At 33.4% G+C, this 18,660-nt stretch overlaps 1 protein-coding gene across 1 annotated transcript; it reads right to left on the bottom strand.

The window, feature by feature from the left end:
• Positions 1 to 15,331: 15,331 nt before the first annotated feature.
• LOC132035488 (uncharacterized) lies at positions 15,332 to 17,085 on the bottom strand. The gene is made up of 2 exons (XM_059425770.1): positions 16,886 to 17,085; positions 15,332 to 16,087 (listed from the first exon to the last, which is right to left on the bottom strand). Exon 2 carries the CDS (start codon positions 16,061 to 16,063, stop codon positions 15,650 to 15,652), a length of 414 nt encoding a protein of 137 aa, XP_059281753.1. The 5' UTR covers positions 16,064 to 16,087; positions 16,886 to 17,085; the 3' UTR covers positions 15,332 to 15,649.
• Between the last annotated feature and the right edge of the window lie 1,575 nt (positions 17,086 to 18,660).

Below are 18,660 nucleotides of genomic sequence, written 5' to 3'. Positions count from 1 at the left end.
GTCGCTAGAGAAATGTTAGGAGGAGAGGAAAGGTGTGGTGAAGAGAAGGACTTGGTGCCAAGTCAAGTTAACTCCTCTAACCTTTTTATTTCTTCTAGTTGTCTTGTTCCTTTTGTAGGTACTTACGTGGATGATCACCCCAAAGAGGACATGGACCCGAGTTTCCAAGTTCCTTTGGAGGGTGAAGTAGTGCTATTCTCTTCCAAAGAGGAAGGCCAATACAAGGAACTTGACCAAATTGACAAAGGTGATGTGCTTCAACAAAGAGGTAACAAAGCTAACCCTTCTACTTTAGCAAATGTGGATCACTTTGTGCTTGAAGAACAATTGAGTAGAGGTAAAGTTTTGCGTTGTATGGGAATTAGAGACCCTTTGTTAATTGATGATGCATTGGTGAAAAGTGCTTACACACTAGTTGATCCTTTTGATGACTATATTGACTCTTCTTGCAAGAGTAAATTGTGTCCATCTAGTGATAGCACTTGTGTTGATATTGATCCTATTGAGAGTGAACTTGCTTATTTTGAATGTGATCTTGTGATTGAACCTACTCTCTTCAAGGATAATAATTTGTTTGATAGTGACATAGTGGATTATTGTGAAATGCATGGCTTTGTGTTTGGGGATGTTGAAAATAAAGCCTTTTTTGAGAATCACAAAGTCACTAGAGAACCACTATGGTATGATGATCCATTTCTTAGTGAGAAAAACCTCCTCTTGAGGGAATTTGACTTAATTGCCAAAATGGATTATCTTGAAAAGGAGGGTAAAACTTGGCTACAAATTGCTAACAATATCTTGTGTGATACCTTTCTTTATGACCTCTTTGCTCATGAAACCCTTTGTATGTTGTTGCTTAAGTTTATGATGGGTTTGCAAGAGGGGTATGTAGTCCATGACTTGAGGAATATCTTTGTTTATGATCCCAGTGTAGTGTCCTCTTGTTATGTCTTGATAGTGAAATCATTGTTTAAAGAGACTAGTGTAGAGAGTTAGTCTCTAGGTTGGAATGACCTTGCTTTACACCTTACACTTAGTCAAAATGGGGGTAGAACTTGATTGGGGAGTGAGTTATTTCTTGAATTTTAGGGAAATCACCTTGTTGAAATCCCATGTATGCACCCTCTATGCATGATTACTATTGATGTGTGGTTGTACCACAAATTTGTTCATCCTTGGCATGATTATGTGGTTATTATTGTGTGCGCTAACCCTCAATCCTTGAGGAGTATGTTATCTTCCATCTTCCTTTGGCTTTTGCAAGGTTCAGATTCGAGGACGAATCCTTTTCAAGAAGGGGAGGATGATATGACCCTACTAGGCACATCTTACTTGAAGGCTCACATTGAAAACCAAGGCATGGGACTCCAATCCATTCAAGCTAGGAGGATGACCAAAGGAGCATTGGAGACCCATGGAGAGGCATACAAGACCTATAAGAAGGCCTATGAAGTATGGAAAGTAGCTTGGAGAGGAATGAAAGAAGAAGCTACAAGAAAGAAGGCCAACACTTAAAGTGGCTAGAGTCGCAAAGGGATAGAAACGCAAATGTGGCTAGACGTGCAAAGAAGGGCCATAGATGCAAAAAGGTCACAATTGCAAGCTTGAGGATTGGATGATAGTTATATGTGCAAGAGGAGCCTTTTTCGGATTTCAAGCCAACATCCAACTAACCAAATAGGGCCCTTGCCTCATTAATGGCATTCTTGTAATAACTAGCCTGGCTCTTAAGTCTATCAGTATAAATACTAGACTTAGGTTATTTTCATCTGGAGATTATGTTGAATGAAGAAAACTCTTATGAGAGATTGTAGTTGATAGTCTTAGATTAATATAGATTGTTTGGTTGGTAAACCAAGTGTTGCTTCCTAGTTGTGAAGTGAATTGCTTATTTCCATCGGATTCAATGTTGCTCATTTGTGGATTCATTTGAATCGTTTGTTGATTCGAATTTCTTAGGTTCTAGGGTTTGTAAATCCGATTGGAAGGGTTAGGGTTTGATATACCTTTTCTTATTCATAGATTTCTTGCTCTTGGGTCAAGTATCTATCTAGCTACCCTCTTCCATTTCTATTCTTCATCCACCCCTTTATTTTGATTTTCTTGTTCTTTTGTTTTTCTAGATTTTCCTAGGTAGAATCGTATCAGTAGCTATGCAAAAAATACGTGTCACCAAGAAGAGGGGAACAAATGAAATTAGGTAAAGGAATGAGGGTAGAAAGTAACAACAAATTTGTGGTCTTACTAATAATGCGCATGGTGCTGCTTTTATTTCTGTTCCATCTTAGCCATTTATATATAAAAAATAAAAAAACTAGCAAACTATGCCTGTGCGATGCACGGGGCCCAACATGATTAATTTGGTTACTCAATTTAGTTAGTCTTTGTGGTTTGTATATTTTGCAAAGGATACTGCGATTCTCCTTAGTGATTCTTCATATTTTTTTTTTCTTTTCCTCTTATTTTTCCCCTTAATTTCTCAATTGTTGTTAAAGTTTATCTTATTTTGGTTATGTCCGCCTCTTTTTATATTTAGTAAGTTGACAATTCAAAAATCCTACATGTTAAGTTTATAATCACAAGATTCAAAGAATATTTTATTATATTATACACATTTTTAATTTAGAACCACAAGATTTAAAAGTCTATCTCTATTTCTTAAACTCCGTGTCTAATCAAACATAGACACTTAAATTGAGACAGAGGGAGTATATGCCAAATGAAGGAAATGAAAGGACAATTGAGACACTGCGGACACGTAGGGACTTCAAAATTAAGCACACAAAAGGTAGTATTAATGTTAAACTTCTGAAATGTACACATGTTAGTCCCAGCTTAGAGTACAATTTCAGTTGCTTTATGTACAACTTATTGTTGTTGTGTTCATCCACCTTGGGCGTTTGTTGTTAAATTTTATCTTATTTTGATTATGTGTTCCTCTTCTTATATTTAGTAAGTTGATAATTCAAATATCCTACATGTCAAGTTTATAATAACAAGATTCAAAGGATATTTTATTATATTATACACATTTTTAATTTAAGACCACAAGATTTGAAAGTCTATCTTTATTTCTTAAACTCTGTGCCTAGTCAAACGTAGACACTTAAATTTAGACAGAGGGAGTATATGCTAAATGAAGGAAATGAAAGGACAATTAAGACACTGCGGATAAACACACAAGGGCTAGAATTAATGCTAAACTTCTGAAATGTACACATGTTAGTCCCAGCTTAGAGTACAATTTCAGTTGCTTTATGTACAACTTATTGTTGTTGTGTTCGTCCACCTTGGGCGTTTGTTGTTAAATTTTGTCTTATTTTGGTTATGTGTTCTTCTTCTTATATTTAGTAAGTTAATAATTCAAATATCCTACATGTCAAGTTCATAATAATAAGATTCAAAGGATATTTTATTATATTATACACATTTTTAATTTAAAATCACAAAATTTGAAAGTCTATCTTTATTTCTTAAATTCTGTGTCTAGTCAAACGTAGACACTTAAATTTAGACAGAGGGAGTATATGCCAAATGAAAGGACAATTAAGACACCGCGAATAAACACACAAGAGCTAAAATTAATGTTCAACTTCAGAAATGTACACATGTTAGTTCCTGCTTAGAGTACAATTTTAGTTGCTTTATGTACAACTTATTGTTCTTTGTGTTTGTTCACCTTGGGCGTTTATATATAATAAGAAAAATATAGAATAGAAAAATAAACATATATTTTTAGTGATGTGACTAAGTAATATGGGACGAAGCGAGTACTTCATTTATTAATTCTTAAAGAACGTGAAAGGTCAAGTATAGTAATGTGGCCAAGTATTATGAGGCGAAGGAAGTATTTTATTCATTAATTCTTAAAGAACGTGAAAAATCAAGTAATGTGGTCAAATAATATGGGACGGAAGGAGTACTTCATTTATTAATTCTTAAAGAACGTGAAAAGTCAAAAGTGAACAAGTAAAGGTGCACAGAGGAAATAAATATGTGTTGGAGAATTAAAATTGAAGTGCATGCATATATACATGAGAAGAGAATAAATATTCAGCAAGAACGTGAAAAGTCAAAAGTGAACAAGTAAAAGTGCACAGAGAAAATAAATATGTGCCAGAGAATTAAAAGTGCATACGTGTATATATGAGAAGAGAATAAATATTCAGTACTATGACATATGTCCACGTGGGATTTATTAATTCTTAAAGAACGTGAAAAGTCAAAAGTGAACAAGTAAAAGTGCACAGAGGAAATAAATTTGTGTAGGAGAGTTAAAATTGAACTGCATACGTCTATACATGAGAAAAGAATAAATATTCAACAAGAACGTGAAAAATCAAAAGTGAACACGTAAAAGTACACAGAGAAAAAAAATGTGTCGGAAAACTAAATCTTTTTATAACAAGGAGCTATCTATAGGAAGATAATTGCCAGGTCTCGGCCTACTCTTTCCTTTTTTAAAAACGAGCAAAAGCACTAGGTCTAATCTAGTTCTTCTTCTAAGGGCCTCAAAGTCTACTTATAGAAAATAATTAAAATTGAAGTGCATACGTTTATACATGAAAAGAGAATAAATATTAAGTACTATGACATATGTCCACGTGGAATAAAAAAATACTTGGTTAAAGTGTACAAGTTATATAGTTTTTGGTACAAACATTCATTGCGTGTACAATTTATAAAGCTTTTGGTACAAGCAGTCAATGCTATGTTGGTCCCTCTTCCACACTTATATATAATAGAAAAAATATTGCTCATATTTATTTTATAAGGTACTCCTTCCGGATAAAAAAAAGAGTCTACTTAGCCTTTTTTTTTGGATAAAAAAAAGAATCCACTTAGTAAATCAAGAAAGAATTAACTTTATTTTTTCATATTTATCCCTATTAAGTGTTATATGATCAAATCCCAATGCCTTTTTAATTAAGGATAGTTTAGTCAAATTACCTATTTCAAAATACTTTATAAATAAGTTCTAACATTTGTTTATATATTTCTAAATATCTGATAGTTGTACTCAATTATGAGAGATATTAGATGAATTTTGGAAATACTACACTTGTTCCAAATGCAATTTCTTAGCAACTTCCCTACGGGAAACCATTACTATAATTACTACAAATGGTACGGTTCGGGCGATTATTTTGTAAAATTTATATCATACCAATTTTTCGATTATTTCACTTTGTAGAATCAAAATTAGACTTTTCGAAATCGTCCCATCATCTCGATTTTTCTTCGGTATCGGTACGGTTTGGTTAACTTTCGATTTTTTTTTTAAAAACAAAGCAACATCATGTCATAGTCACTAGTAAAAGTTAAAGACCCGATATCATGCATACTTCAAAAGGACTTTGGCTAAAGTTCTAGACATTTTTACTGTTTAAAAGGTGATGAATCAAGAAAATATGAAAGACAACAAGAATAAAGATTGATCTCACTATTTTACGGTAGTGTAAAATAATGTTAAGCAAAGACAAAAAGTATAATTTATATCGCATGAGGGGGAAAAAATCAATTAAGATAGGACTCAAGAACTGAGACTACTAAGATTAAAGTATCCAATAAGAGTAGCTAGTTACTATTCGAGATGCTAGAACTAATTTAATTTCAATAAGAGTAGTATAATAGGTTTTAGAGTTGAAACTTTAGGTGTTAATTATTTCATCATCCCGAACTTAAGACAAAAATTTTAATATTTATTATATTTAAATCTAATATATAGAATATATTTTATACATATAATGTATTCGGTACGGTTCGATATTTTTTCGATTTATTTTTATAAAATTTAAAATCAACCCAATTAATCGGTACGGTTATAAATTTTTATAAAAATCATCGGTTTTATTAAAGAAAACCTAAAATCAATTCGGTACAGTACGATTCGACCGGTTACGTCGATTTTTTAAAAATCATTGACACCCCTAGCTATTACTACTTTTTCTTTTCCTTGGGTGGAGAAACATTCATTGCAAATTTGACTTAAATATAATTTTCCCTTTCTGTCTGTTCCAGCTCATTGGGTTTTGGAGTTCCACAATTGTTTTTAATGGTCCTTCCAGAAAAGATTTGTGATCTTTAATTGTTGATTGCATATCTAGGAATTAGGAAGTTGCTTCCAAAAAGGATCTAAGAAGATTGCACTTGGATTTTGGACTATCATCAAAATACTCCCTCCGTCTCAACATGTTTATTGTCCATACTAAAAATATTTATCATTTTATTTACTCAATATAAAATCAAGTATCTTTTTCCCATTTTACCCTTGTATTAATTACATTAATGGGCTAATTTTATGAGTTCACATACCAATATTTTAAGAGATTTCATCATTAATGGAATAAATATTGATTGAGGAGAGAGAACATGATGAAATATGTTAAGAGGGTAAAATAATCAAAATGTCCCCTTTATAAATGGTTTCTTAATGGGCGTGTAAATAAAAAATGCGACAAATATTTTGAGATGGAGGAAGTATTTTAAGTTTATAGGAAAAATATATGAAACGTTTGCGGGTACTTTAATTTTTTAAGTGAAATGATTGATTTACCTTGAAAAATAGACATTTTATAATTAATTAGTAGTACATCAAAACGAGCAAGCAGGGATGGAAAAAAGGATCACTCCACCCTTATAGATACCTTCTTGCTTATAATTATCACAGCAAATTGTGTAAAAACCTTATATGTCATTAAGGGATGTGCTGGGATGAAGAGGATCACCTTTTTAACCCGAACTTTTGGATTTGAGCTTGGGAGTGAAAAAACTCCTGATGAGAGTGTTTTCTCTTTAATGGACCCTACACAATGTGAATCTAAATTAGTCAGATTGGTGAGTACCGTTGGATGGTTATATGAAGAAAAAAAGTCTGTGACACTTGTTATGACAAGACAAATTATGAAGTGTAATTGGAAATACATCAGATGGAACGAAATGGTTATTGAGAATTTTGAATAGCCAATATATTTGGATTCAGGTAAAGGTTCTTGTTGTTGAACGATGAGAGGTCCAGGGAGGTGCAAGGAAACTTCAAGTTGGACTGAACTCTTATCTAATCAGGACAAGCAACACTAATACTAACTAGTCTTATAATTAGTAAGAAATCTCATACTCTCTCTATTTCAATTTATCTGAATCTATTTCCTTTTTAATTCGTGCCAAAATGAATGATCTCTTTCTTAATTTGGAAACAAATTCACTTTATGAAATAATTTACGATAGCACAAATATTCGAAACATTTTAAACCACAAGTTTAAAAAGTCTTTCTTTCTTTCTTAAATGTCGTCTTCGATCAAATGAGTTCACATAAATTAAAATGGAAGGAGTAATATAGATCACTTTTATGATTTATAAAATATTTCATGTAGGAACTGAATTAGATGGTTTATTTTAAAGTAAAGCTAGCAACCACTTGAGGGATACTACAATTAGCCTTAGGATTTCACTTACATTATGATGATCACTTAGCTCTAAATAAAAATAAGTAGTAGGTTTAAATAGAGTCAAAAGCATTCAAAACAACTGGCTTTCCTTTGCTTTTCTATTATAAAGCGATTTATTGATATGTCGATATCATTCTTTATTTTATTTTTTTGGTTAGTATTCTTTAAGTTATTTTATGGATTCATTTATTTTTCTCCATTTGATTGATTGATTTTCTTGGGGAAGAGGGGGATGTTTAAATACCACATCTAGCACTTAGTTCACCAGACAACCACCACGCCACAATGAGTCAATGTGACACTTGCACTAAATGGAAAGATTGCCTAATTAAAGTACTCCGTATTTGATTAGCCTTGTTAAGAAGAGCTGGCACTGCTTGTTCAAGCATCAACATCCTATAGCTCCCAACCTGCCATCTCCGCCCTCGCACCCCACACCACACACACCAAAAAAAAAAAAAAAAAAAAAGACATAAGATATTAGAATTATTTGTATTAAAGAATGATAGAGTTAATCTTCTATATACTGATAATGTAAACAAAAATTCCAATATCAGTTCAGTTAAAAGTCAATTACAGATAAATTACTTTTATAAACAAACATGAATTAGAACTTTTAAATTATGATATGTGACCTATTCTAGCTAGTAAATATACATTGATTTTAGCATATTTAAATGATATTGATATGATTTTGACATCCCACTTCATGTTTTCTTATAGTGTGTGACCTATTCTAGCTAGTAAATATACATTGATAGCATCTTGCATGATATGATTTTGACATCCCCACTTCAATTAATACCTCTCAATATTGGTGCATTTAGGGGTCGTTTGGTAGACGGTTAGGATTGTGTTGGTATTAGTAATACATATGTTAATTATGCAGGTATTAGTAATGCAAGTATTAGTAATGTAGGTATTAGTTATGCATGTTTTAGTAATGCAGTTATTAGTTATACATGTATTAGTAATCCGGTATTAGTTATGTAAGGTTTAGTTATACATAAATTAAATTATTTCTTTGGATGTTGGTTTGTTATATTAAAAGTTAATAAACATTATATACTTCTAATAAAATTTGTTTACAATTAAATTAAAATATTATTTATTAGAAAAATATTAAAATATTAAATTAAAAATATATATAAAAATATGGTTTAGAAAAGAAAAGTATTTAAATGAGGAATGATAAGGGTAATATTATCATTTCAACTTTTTATTCATGTATTAGTTATTCTATCTTCTACCTCCGCATAAAATAATACATAGATTCCCTCATAACTTATACATGTATTAGTTATGCGGGTTACTACATTGCAAACAAACGTCGTACTAATTTTATACATGAATAACTTGTTCCTAGCTATCTATCAACGCGGTATAAATATGCAAAAATTAATACATGAATAAGATGTCGCTTTACTAGCTATCAAACATGATATAAGCTAATGCAGAAATTAATACATGAATAACTTATCTCTTATCCATCTACCAAACGACCCTTAGAGAAGAGTCAATTTGTTTCATTTTCGCAATAGGGCAGTAAATCTTAATAATTTTAGCAAAAATTGACTAATTTGATGTTTCGCTTGGACTCATATGGTCCAGGACATTCCCTTCCCTTTCTGATAAGGCGCCCCCGGGGGGGTGGTGGTGGTAGGGGAGTCACTCTTTAAGCAACATGTGAACCTTTTTAAAAGAGTCATTTGGCAAACTCCGGAAATACTTTTGTACAAATAGTATAACGGAAGTAAAATTAATTCTATTCACATAATAGAGGGTAATTTAACCCTTTTCCCATTTATTTTTATAATGTATACAAAAAGTAATTAAAGAGGATAAGAAAAGAAAAATGAGAAGCAAGGGACATGGTAAATTTTTACATATAATCTCATATTTACACCAAATCAATACATGAAAGATATTTATCCTTTATATATGTATTTGCTGCTTGAGTTTCACTTTATTTTTTAATTGTAAAGTCAAATGATTTGATTTGGTATAAACATCGAGTAAATAAATACCCGTGGGACGGTGGAGCATTTTCAATGTAATAAAAGCACCATACTATTTATTCCCCGTGGTCCATATCAAGAAGGTATTACTCGTCCCCCCCCCCCCCCCTCCCCCCCACCAAATTTACCCTTATTTAAGGGGTGTGCCTAAGCTAAAACTAGTTAGGTAGTTTGTAATATAAGAGGTGTTAAATTGAATAAACACATCTATTTATGTAAGGGCATGACTATTCTGAAAAGTCATCTCTCAAATTCTATAAATATAAGGACACTTTTGAAGTAGCATATAGAAAAATCTGCATATATAATTTGGGCTTTGTTGTATCTGGAAGGGAACCGCTTGTATTTTTCCCAATATGTATACGGGCAATATCTCTTTAAGGAGAGTCAATTCTTCCACGCCTCAAAGCCATTTCTTCTCCGATTATATTTTCCTAATTTTCTAACAAAACTAACATATAATATGGACCGGAGAGAGTAAGGTCTAAGGCATTCATTTGGACAGTTTATATAATGAATGTAAATACATCTAGTGACTTTGATAACATACTTTGTTTTTTCAGGTCACAGCTAGTTTGAGTAATAAATAAAATACTCGAGAGTCGAGAAGAAGCTTGCCCCAACCAAGTGATATAAGGAGGCCTGCCCATTACAGTTAAGCTGAGCCACAGTTGGGCTTCGTTCAGATGGAACAAAAAGAATTAACAAGCCCAAAAGGAGTCCAGGCCCATGCCAGCAGAAAACACGGCCAGCTATTTCTCCCTCATCGTCTACAGGAAAAAGTCATTTTTTTTTTAGCGGATTGCCCTTCTTTTGGGGTGGTCTTTAAATTTTACCCCTCATATTTGTGGTATTTAAGTTTTCCCCTTCGCTTGGAAAGATGGGCGAATACCTGAGGTTCTGGGTTCGAACCCCCGCTCAAGCATAAAATAAAAAAATAATTTCGAGCGGGGGGTGGGGGAAGTGTATGTCGGATGCGGCATACGGCTAAGGAATAACTAAAGTTATGCCCGGACCGACATACTTATGCCTTATGGGGCAAACTTTTAGTTATGCCCTATAAAGATGAACTTTTTTAAGGCATAGTTTAGTTATGCTTTAAATGTGACTTTTAGTTAAGGCATAACAAAAGTATACGTAAGGCAAGAACTTTTCGTAAGGCATAGATTTTGCCTTATAAGGCAAACTTTTAGTTATACCTTAAGGAAAAGTTCCGCCTTATGGGACATACTTTTAGTTATGTCTTATGGGCACACTTTTAGTTAAGGTATTTAAAAGTTTACCTTGAAAAGTAAAAATAAAATAAAATATATACCTTAAGACAAAGTCTGTCGGAGGGGGCATAGCGAAATTCAAACTCTTGAAAAGTAAAAAAAAATAAAAATATATATATGTCTCAAAGCAAAGTCTCCCCCCTCTGCCAGACTTTTAGTTAAACATAACTAAAAGTCTGTTTGGAACAAACATAAATTCAAACTATTCTATTGCGATTTTTTAAAATTTTTTTAAGCGAGTGCAAGTTAACAACCCATGGATTTTGGGAAGGCAAAAATTTAAAGACCACCCCAAAAGAAGGGCAATTCGCAAAGTTGTGTCATGTTATATGGCAGGACTCTAAAATTTTTTTTTTTTTTGGCCAATTCGTCATTTTTTAGAACTATCTTGGGTTTGACATGTTTACCGATTTCGTTATATGAGATAACCATTGGATAGGAGTATAGACCAATTTCAAATTTGTTCTGAGAAAGTGACAGTAGATATATCTAGACAAGTTTTGGGAGAATTGGTTCCAAAAGCTGCAGAGTTTGGTACAAATTAATACAAGTATCAGTGAAACCCTAAAACCTTGTAAACACTTTCATATGGTTAAAAGAATTATGACTATTTTCGAAACATTCTTGATTGTTACTAAACTTATCTGTAAACAAAGTGGGGAATTTTAGAGAAGAAGCCCAAAATAATTCCTTATGTTTGTGTTCTGAATCAAAACCTTCCTTATTCTTTAACCTAGAGCACTAATAGTCCTCTAACTATGCAAAACCAGTGCACTTTTGGTACAAACTGATTCCATCAAAAACTAACTATACTTATTAAAAGACCCATCCAAGTCTCCCCACTTCATCTTTCTTCCCCAATTAAAGCGAGTATTACCGTATTAGTTGCAATACTAAAGCAGCTCTGCAGCTAAACTTATTAAATAGTATTTCGAGATGATATATTAAGCTGCAACGTGAATGTAACTTCAGAAGCAACAATATGTTTGTGGATATTCTACATAAGCAACCCCACAAAGATGATCCTATATTCACCATAACATTGTAGCGTCTGAATTTAATTAACCGCCAGGGAATAGCATCCATGAAACAAAACAAATTACTACTCTGAGAATAAATATCTCAAGCTTATTCCTGGGATATCCCAGCTTGTCCCCCGTACCAAGCGACCATCATTTGAGCTATGTATTTTTCAATATTATAAAAGCCCGTTTGGATTGGCTTATAGCAAAATTTGTTTGCGAACATAATTTGAAAAAAATAAGTTTTCAATTTTTTATTTTTTTTTTTAGCATAAGGCGTTTTATTTAAAGGCTGCTTTAGATAAAAGTTTCGATTATTTTTTTGAGAAACTTATTTTCACAAAATGATTTTAAGTGGCTGTACCAAAATTTCAAAAAAAAGTGAAAACGGCTTATAAGCCAACTTATAAGCCCAATCCAAGCAGACTCTAAGTTGGTCAACGGCTAAGTTGATGTCCCCGTTTGGATTCGAAAAGCTAGTTATAATCAAAATCTCTGAAGGAAATCATAGTTGGAATTCACAAATATCTTTCACCCTCCTCCAATTACAACACCTCCCCCCCTCCCTCTTTAAGCAAAGAAAAAGAAAAAAATGAAGGAAAGAGAACGCATACACGATCCAACAGTATAGTAGTGTAGAAGCTAAGTGACATGCTTTCAACATTAGTAAGGGAAGTTCTTGTATGGGCTTGGTGTTTTACTTCTGAGATGTGAAAATACACTCAACTGCTTTGGTAGGATTTGCAGCTAGGATTGCAAGCCAATGTCACAATTTGGGAAGAAAGCTGGAAGGGTTAGTAAGAATGGATTAGGCGGGTTGAGACTTGCGAGTCTTTAACCAAATCAGTTGGTGTGAAACAAAAGGTGCACAGCTTTACATAGTTAAAGCCTAAAGGACTTTAATGCTCTAAGTTAAAGAATAGGGATGGTTTTGATTCAAAGCTCAAACATAAGGGACGTTTTTTAGCCTTTTCACGGAATTTTACAGTTTTTGGCCATAAGAACCCAATAGAGGGAAAGAAAGACCAGAGAGACGGAATTGTCCAATGTCAGGTCATAAAGTTTGAAAAAACAGTAAACTACAGCAAAGAGTTGGTTTAGATATACGCTGATTTAAACATTTAAAAAAAGGGGTAAAGAAAGAAAAGAAAAGAAAGAGTAGCAATAAGATCTAAGTTTAAGAAGAACGAGTTGCAATAAGACCAATTGGTTTACTTATGAAACCAAATAATAGAGCATTGGTTCTGGGTTTAGTTATGGAGAACATTTGAATACAAATGCCCACTTAAAAATGTTCTTTTTGAATGACACACGAGCTTTTAGGAGAAACATTCTTTCTTGGAGACATGTTTCATGAAAATAGACTTTTTATTATTTTCAGCTAGTTCCTGAGATTCCACTGACGTACAATTTGATAACACCAAGATGATGAGCTCCAATGGCACAATGGGTGCAAAAGTCATCAGGAGGATAAGAAAAATGATACCATTTTCAAATCCACTAGCTCGAGTAGCCAAACGTTGAGTTTGTCCGCCAAGCATCATAAAATAAGATTCAAGTACTATAAAAAGTTGTAAATAAAGAAGATGATTCAACTCAACATTGACTATTGCACCACAAAAATTAAATCATTCATTAGATAAACCAAGGTCCAAATTTTCTTGACGTGCTGCAGACAAAACTTAACTTTAATCGCCTTTGTAGACGTCTGCATTTATTCCAGAATTGCCTTCCTATGATCTTGACCAAAATAATATCTCAGAACAAATAATAAAGGTGAGTGTGACAATCTGATCACCTTTCAAGTGCTATTAAAAAAATGCAGCTTTTGGAAGGATAAAACATCTATCAGTCAAAGGCTAGCTGTTGTCGACTAGGTGACGGCATGATCATTGCCATAGCTAGAATAACCAGAAAGCCAAAACTCACATCACCTCAATGCCGCCATATATTATATTTAAGCAGGCATATTTTCACAAGATATAGGAGGACATTTAACTTCGTTTGCATGCTTTTCTATGTTGCTCGGACTCACCAAAAATGTTGTCGCACCCATGCCAGATCCTTCAAAAATGCCCTTTTGAAGGATCCAGCAAGCGCCTGTCGACATTTTTGAAGAGTCTGAACAACATACATGCCCTTTGTACTTATTTCATTTCAAGAAAATAGACATTAACACGAGGATTATAGGTGATTATTAAGATCGGAAACAGCCGCCCTACCTTTCAAGGTGGGGGTTAGGTCTGCGTACACTCTACCCTCCCCAGACCCCACATGGTGGGATTATACTGGGCTTCTTGTTGTTGTATTAAGATCAGAGAAGTTCAGGGTCCAAAGTCCCCTGCCTAGACTTCAAGGTTGTGTTTTACACATTTTAATAAGCTGACACAGCACCAGATGTATGTCTCTGGCATATGAAGATAACCTCCCTTGGATGAACATAATAGAAGCTTATCTGCTCTTGATAATCCATAATGATCAGTTTTCAGTAATTAATATGTTCACAAGTTGTGAGTAGCAAATTACTTTTAAAAAAAGGTTCACTTCCATATAGTCAAATACTTGTCATTCAGAAGACCGGGGCTATTAACCACTCAGCCATCTCTCCGAGAGACTTTTTATTTTATTCCTCCGAATAGAACATGGCCATAGGGGTGGATACCCCCACTATCTGTAAAAAGATCGGGGGAGATGAGAGATATTTTGTTCCACCACAGAAAATTATTTGATTCTTGTCTCAATTTGCCTTTCTGCACCATTTCTCGCATAACAATTCACCTAGATAATGGGGGGAAACAGAAAAGGTGGTCGTACTAGCAAATAAGTGGGAATGCCAAAATGATAACCCAAAAGTTAAAAGAGAAAAAGAAAATAAATCAACCACCAAATCAGTTAAGGAAACTCATTCAAGTGATCCATATACCTGAGAAGGATCAGAAGAGAAACAATAGTGAAGAAACTAAAGCAATAAAATCAAGCTGTATAACAAGATTACCTTTCATCCTCTATTTTCACTAGAACGATGCTCAATGCAGTGATTAATCTAGGTAAAGCGCGGTACTAATTCGTTAAGCTTAATTCTTAGGCTTGGTAGGAAAGCTTTACCAGAGTACAAGGATCTTTTCTCATTCCTTTGCACGTTGAAGCAGAGTAAGCTGATACTCAAACAATGTGTGCACGCAAGATGAGTCTCAGTTGAATCCATCTAGAGAAGAAGAGGCATTACTTTCTACAATGCCCAGGTATATTAGAAGAATTTAAGTTTCAGCCCAGGAATCAATCCCCACACTCATCAGTTACAGGGCATAAAACAAAAAATACGCCGATCAGGCATACTATGTGTAATAATTTTCGAATTCACAAGTTAATCATATCGAGGGTTAGAATCCCTCTCTTTCCATTGATGACTTGATTGTTTTTTCAAATTTCGAAATCCTTTGTTCTTATTCTTAGTTAAATGTGTCGAATAGACCAAATCCTAAGAAAGTTTGAAAATCAAGCAAGGAAAACCTTTTCTATTTAATTCTTCACGTTCAGGATTACATCCGGGATCATTAGGAAACAAAGATGAAAAGAGAAACAAAGTATCACTACTGTGTAAACGAAGAGTTTGAGAGTAAGCAATTTTACACAATCTCCAAGATGATTTATTTTGAAAAAAAGAGAATATTGCATCATAAAACACTTCGAAAAAATCTGAACTCAATAGACTACATAGATCCAAATTATATCTGATCACATGATGAAATCACTAACTCCCTACTTAGGTGTTGATTACAGTCATTATGACTTTTGAGATCCTTTTTTCCTCAACTTAGGAAAAATGCAACCATCAAGAAAAGAGTTAAAAAGGAGAGGACCTGTCAGTAATTAGATTCCCCAACACTCAATGCATTGGTGGAAATACTCGTGAACAAGGAGAGATAACAGCCTCTGGCACATATATTTTTGAGTTACCCGGATCAGGCACCCAACGTATCTCGCTCATGTTTGGTGTCTCCACATAGGCCATGGTAAACTCTCCCACCTTTTCAGCCTTGCCTCGCCTACCTGCCCTTAGCAAAGAGTTATTGCGGTTAGTAGTGAAGATACCATTTTCTAACCGGATAATGTCCCCAGGCTCAAAAGCATCACACTCATCACCCCACATCTGAAAGTGAACTGCAGCTGTCTCATCCGCCACTAATGCCAAACACGCCTTTTGTTGCCCTTCCAAAGCTATCCTCCCTTTCTCCAAGACAATGAACTTTGTCTTTATATTGTTCGATGCAGCTGGTACAATGTCTTTCAAAGACTGCATCCTTTTGCACTAACAGCACAATATCTGCAACCGAAGATTTCGAAACTGCCTTAATAACCAGACACAATGAAAAACTAAAAAAGGTAAATTCTCCTGTGCTCTCTTTTTCCCAATAAAGAAAAATGGTAGATGTAGTATTTGTTTTATTTATCATTTTCTCTAACTATTTATAGGTCGTATTAGCTAAACTATACTAATTGCATAATACATATAATCTCTTAGAAGGTACACTTATCTGTTTGAATTTCACTATATCATATATGTTTTTCAGTTTAAAGAATATAACATAGCCCTTTCCATCTTTCGAGAATTTCGTTCTAAATCTAAAAGTAGTTGATATTATATAGAAAGGTAAATTCATCCTAGAAATCACTTTCCCATGTAATGTCCTATTCACAATTTGTTTTATAACTGTGGCGTCCGGGCCAACTTAGTCGCATCTTTAAGAATGTATCTAGAAACTTATATTATCTCTTCTTTCTTAGACATCTCTGAATTTATGCTAATCATTTCTTAACTTGGGTTAAACAGGAAAATTTTCAGATAGTTATGAAACACCTAATGATCATGTTAAATAAAAGATCTCAATAATACATCTTAACTATAGCGCAAATTCACAAAGAACTCCGTATTTAGTAAGTACGCCTTAATATATCTTAACTTATAGCACAAATTCCACCTTCCAACGTCAATCCAAAGGTCTATAATTGGTAGAGTGTAACACAATCAAAACATGCCCAATAATTGAAATTACCTTTAGGAACCACATCTCAAAACCCCAACCATATGAAGTAAGAATAATAAAGAAAAGTCATGGGTTACCTTGATTGGAGATGAGTACTTAGTTGAGCTTTCTTGATTTTGATGAACCTTTTCAAGTTTACTGAAATAGAAAGGAGGAGCCCGCTTCGCTGCTACTCATAAGAAATCAAAGAAGACCCCTCAAGCTAAACTTTCTGACCTCTTCTCGTCCTTTTTATGCTGCCAACCAAAGATAGAGAAATGACAAAAATGATTCCGTATGTTTGAGAGTAGTTTAAAACAATCCCTTAAATATCCATTAAAGGGTTTTGATAGTTTGTCGAGAGCTAAAACTTTTTGTCTCTATTAAATATTTACCGAACCCAAGATTCAACGGAAATATCACAAAAAGATTTGAAATTAGAGGGAACTTTTATTTAGAGTTATAATTTTCGTTCTTTCTGTTGTTTTTTTATTATTCTAGACTTTGTTTGCAGCTTTTTGGAGTATAATCTATATATAATCTTTTTAGTGTTTTATGTAGTTTTTGTGTTGCATATTTTAGGATTTGATGAGATTTTCTTGATGTTTTATGGTTAAAAAAAATTTCTCCTTTGTTTTCGTCAAAGCTAACGAACATAAATTGTTAAATATGCGATAGAGATTAAAAGTGTTAAGTTTTGGCAAACTTAGACCAAAATTGTTCAGTGCATACTTAAGAGACTATTTTGACGTAACCTCAAACATAAGAGATCATTTAAAGGGTAATCTAGAAATAAATGAGTCACTTTTATTTTCATAATTAATCGATTTATGATAAAGGATCATAACTATAACATTTTTAAAAATTATCTTTTTGGTTTGATAATGAATAGAGTTCAGAACCTTTTTTTTTTTTTTTTTTTTTTTTGTAATGAATTCATTAGTCGTATTTAGTAGGATAAACAAAGATGGATTTGTGAATGAGAAAAAGAAAAAATTGGTTGGTCATTGTGAAATAACGTGGGTATGCTATGTAAGTAGTAATAAATAAATTTTTGACGAGCTCTTAAGCAAGAGTTCAGCTAGGTGTAGTTTTTGCTTCTAGTCGGCTTAAGTACTACAATAATGATGCATCACATATGTCAAATATTAATATAATGATGCATAGTATTTATAACCACCTAAATCTGCCTGGGTTATAATTTTTTTCTCCTTATGTTTATAAAGGAGTTATTGTCCGAAAGCAAAGAATTTGACAATTTACAACAACAACAAAATACTCAGTATAATTCCACAGGTGAGATCCGGGGAGGGTAGAGTGTGCGTAGACTTTACCCCTAACTTGTGACGGGTAAAGAGGTTGTTTCCGGTAGACCTGCGGCTCAAAGAGACATGAAAAAGCATCAGTAATAATAAACAGTAAACAATAAGCAGTGATAGCAAAAAGATAATAAGATAAGTATTTCCTTTTTGTCAAAGAGAAAAAATATGTATTTTCTTTTTTACTTATTTGTGATTATGAATAAAATACAATAAACTTAAAAAATTGAGTTGCTTTATTCATAGGGTAATGATGTTAGGTGTATTTATACGCCTAACCGTCGTAATTTGCCCATATTTTACCTTATTTAGAGAACGAAGCTAAATACACCCAATTAATGAGTAATCTTGCATTGCGAACTAATACATGTGTGTTCGTTGAAATTAGGTATTTTACGAGGAAAACACGGTGATTCGGAAGAAAATCGATGCTTGCAAGATCTTTTGTTAAGTGTAAATTGAACCATTGATCTAGCTGAGCTCAAGCCAAAGCGAGGCTCAGACAAGCTATATACCTTGCTGAGAGGTAGGAGGACCAAAATTCAAGCCTTCAA

The sequence above is a fragment of the Lycium ferocissimum genome, chromosome 10 (genome assembly GCF_029784015.1).
Source record: "Lycium ferocissimum isolate CSIRO_LF1 chromosome 10, AGI_CSIRO_Lferr_CH_V1, whole genome shotgun sequence".
Lineage (NCBI taxonomy): Eukaryota > Viridiplantae > Streptophyta > Magnoliopsida > Solanales > Solanaceae > Lycium > Lycium ferocissimum.
The sequence above is the reverse complement of the archived record's forward strand: the minus strand, read 5'-3'. Positions and strand labels throughout refer to the sequence as shown.

Bases quoted from the DNA above. Each gene is read 5' to 3' on its own strand.
- LOC132035488 (XM_059425770.1), bottom strand. From the start codon at position 16,063: ATGCAGTCTTTGAAAGACATTGTACCAGCTGCATCGAACAATATAAAG.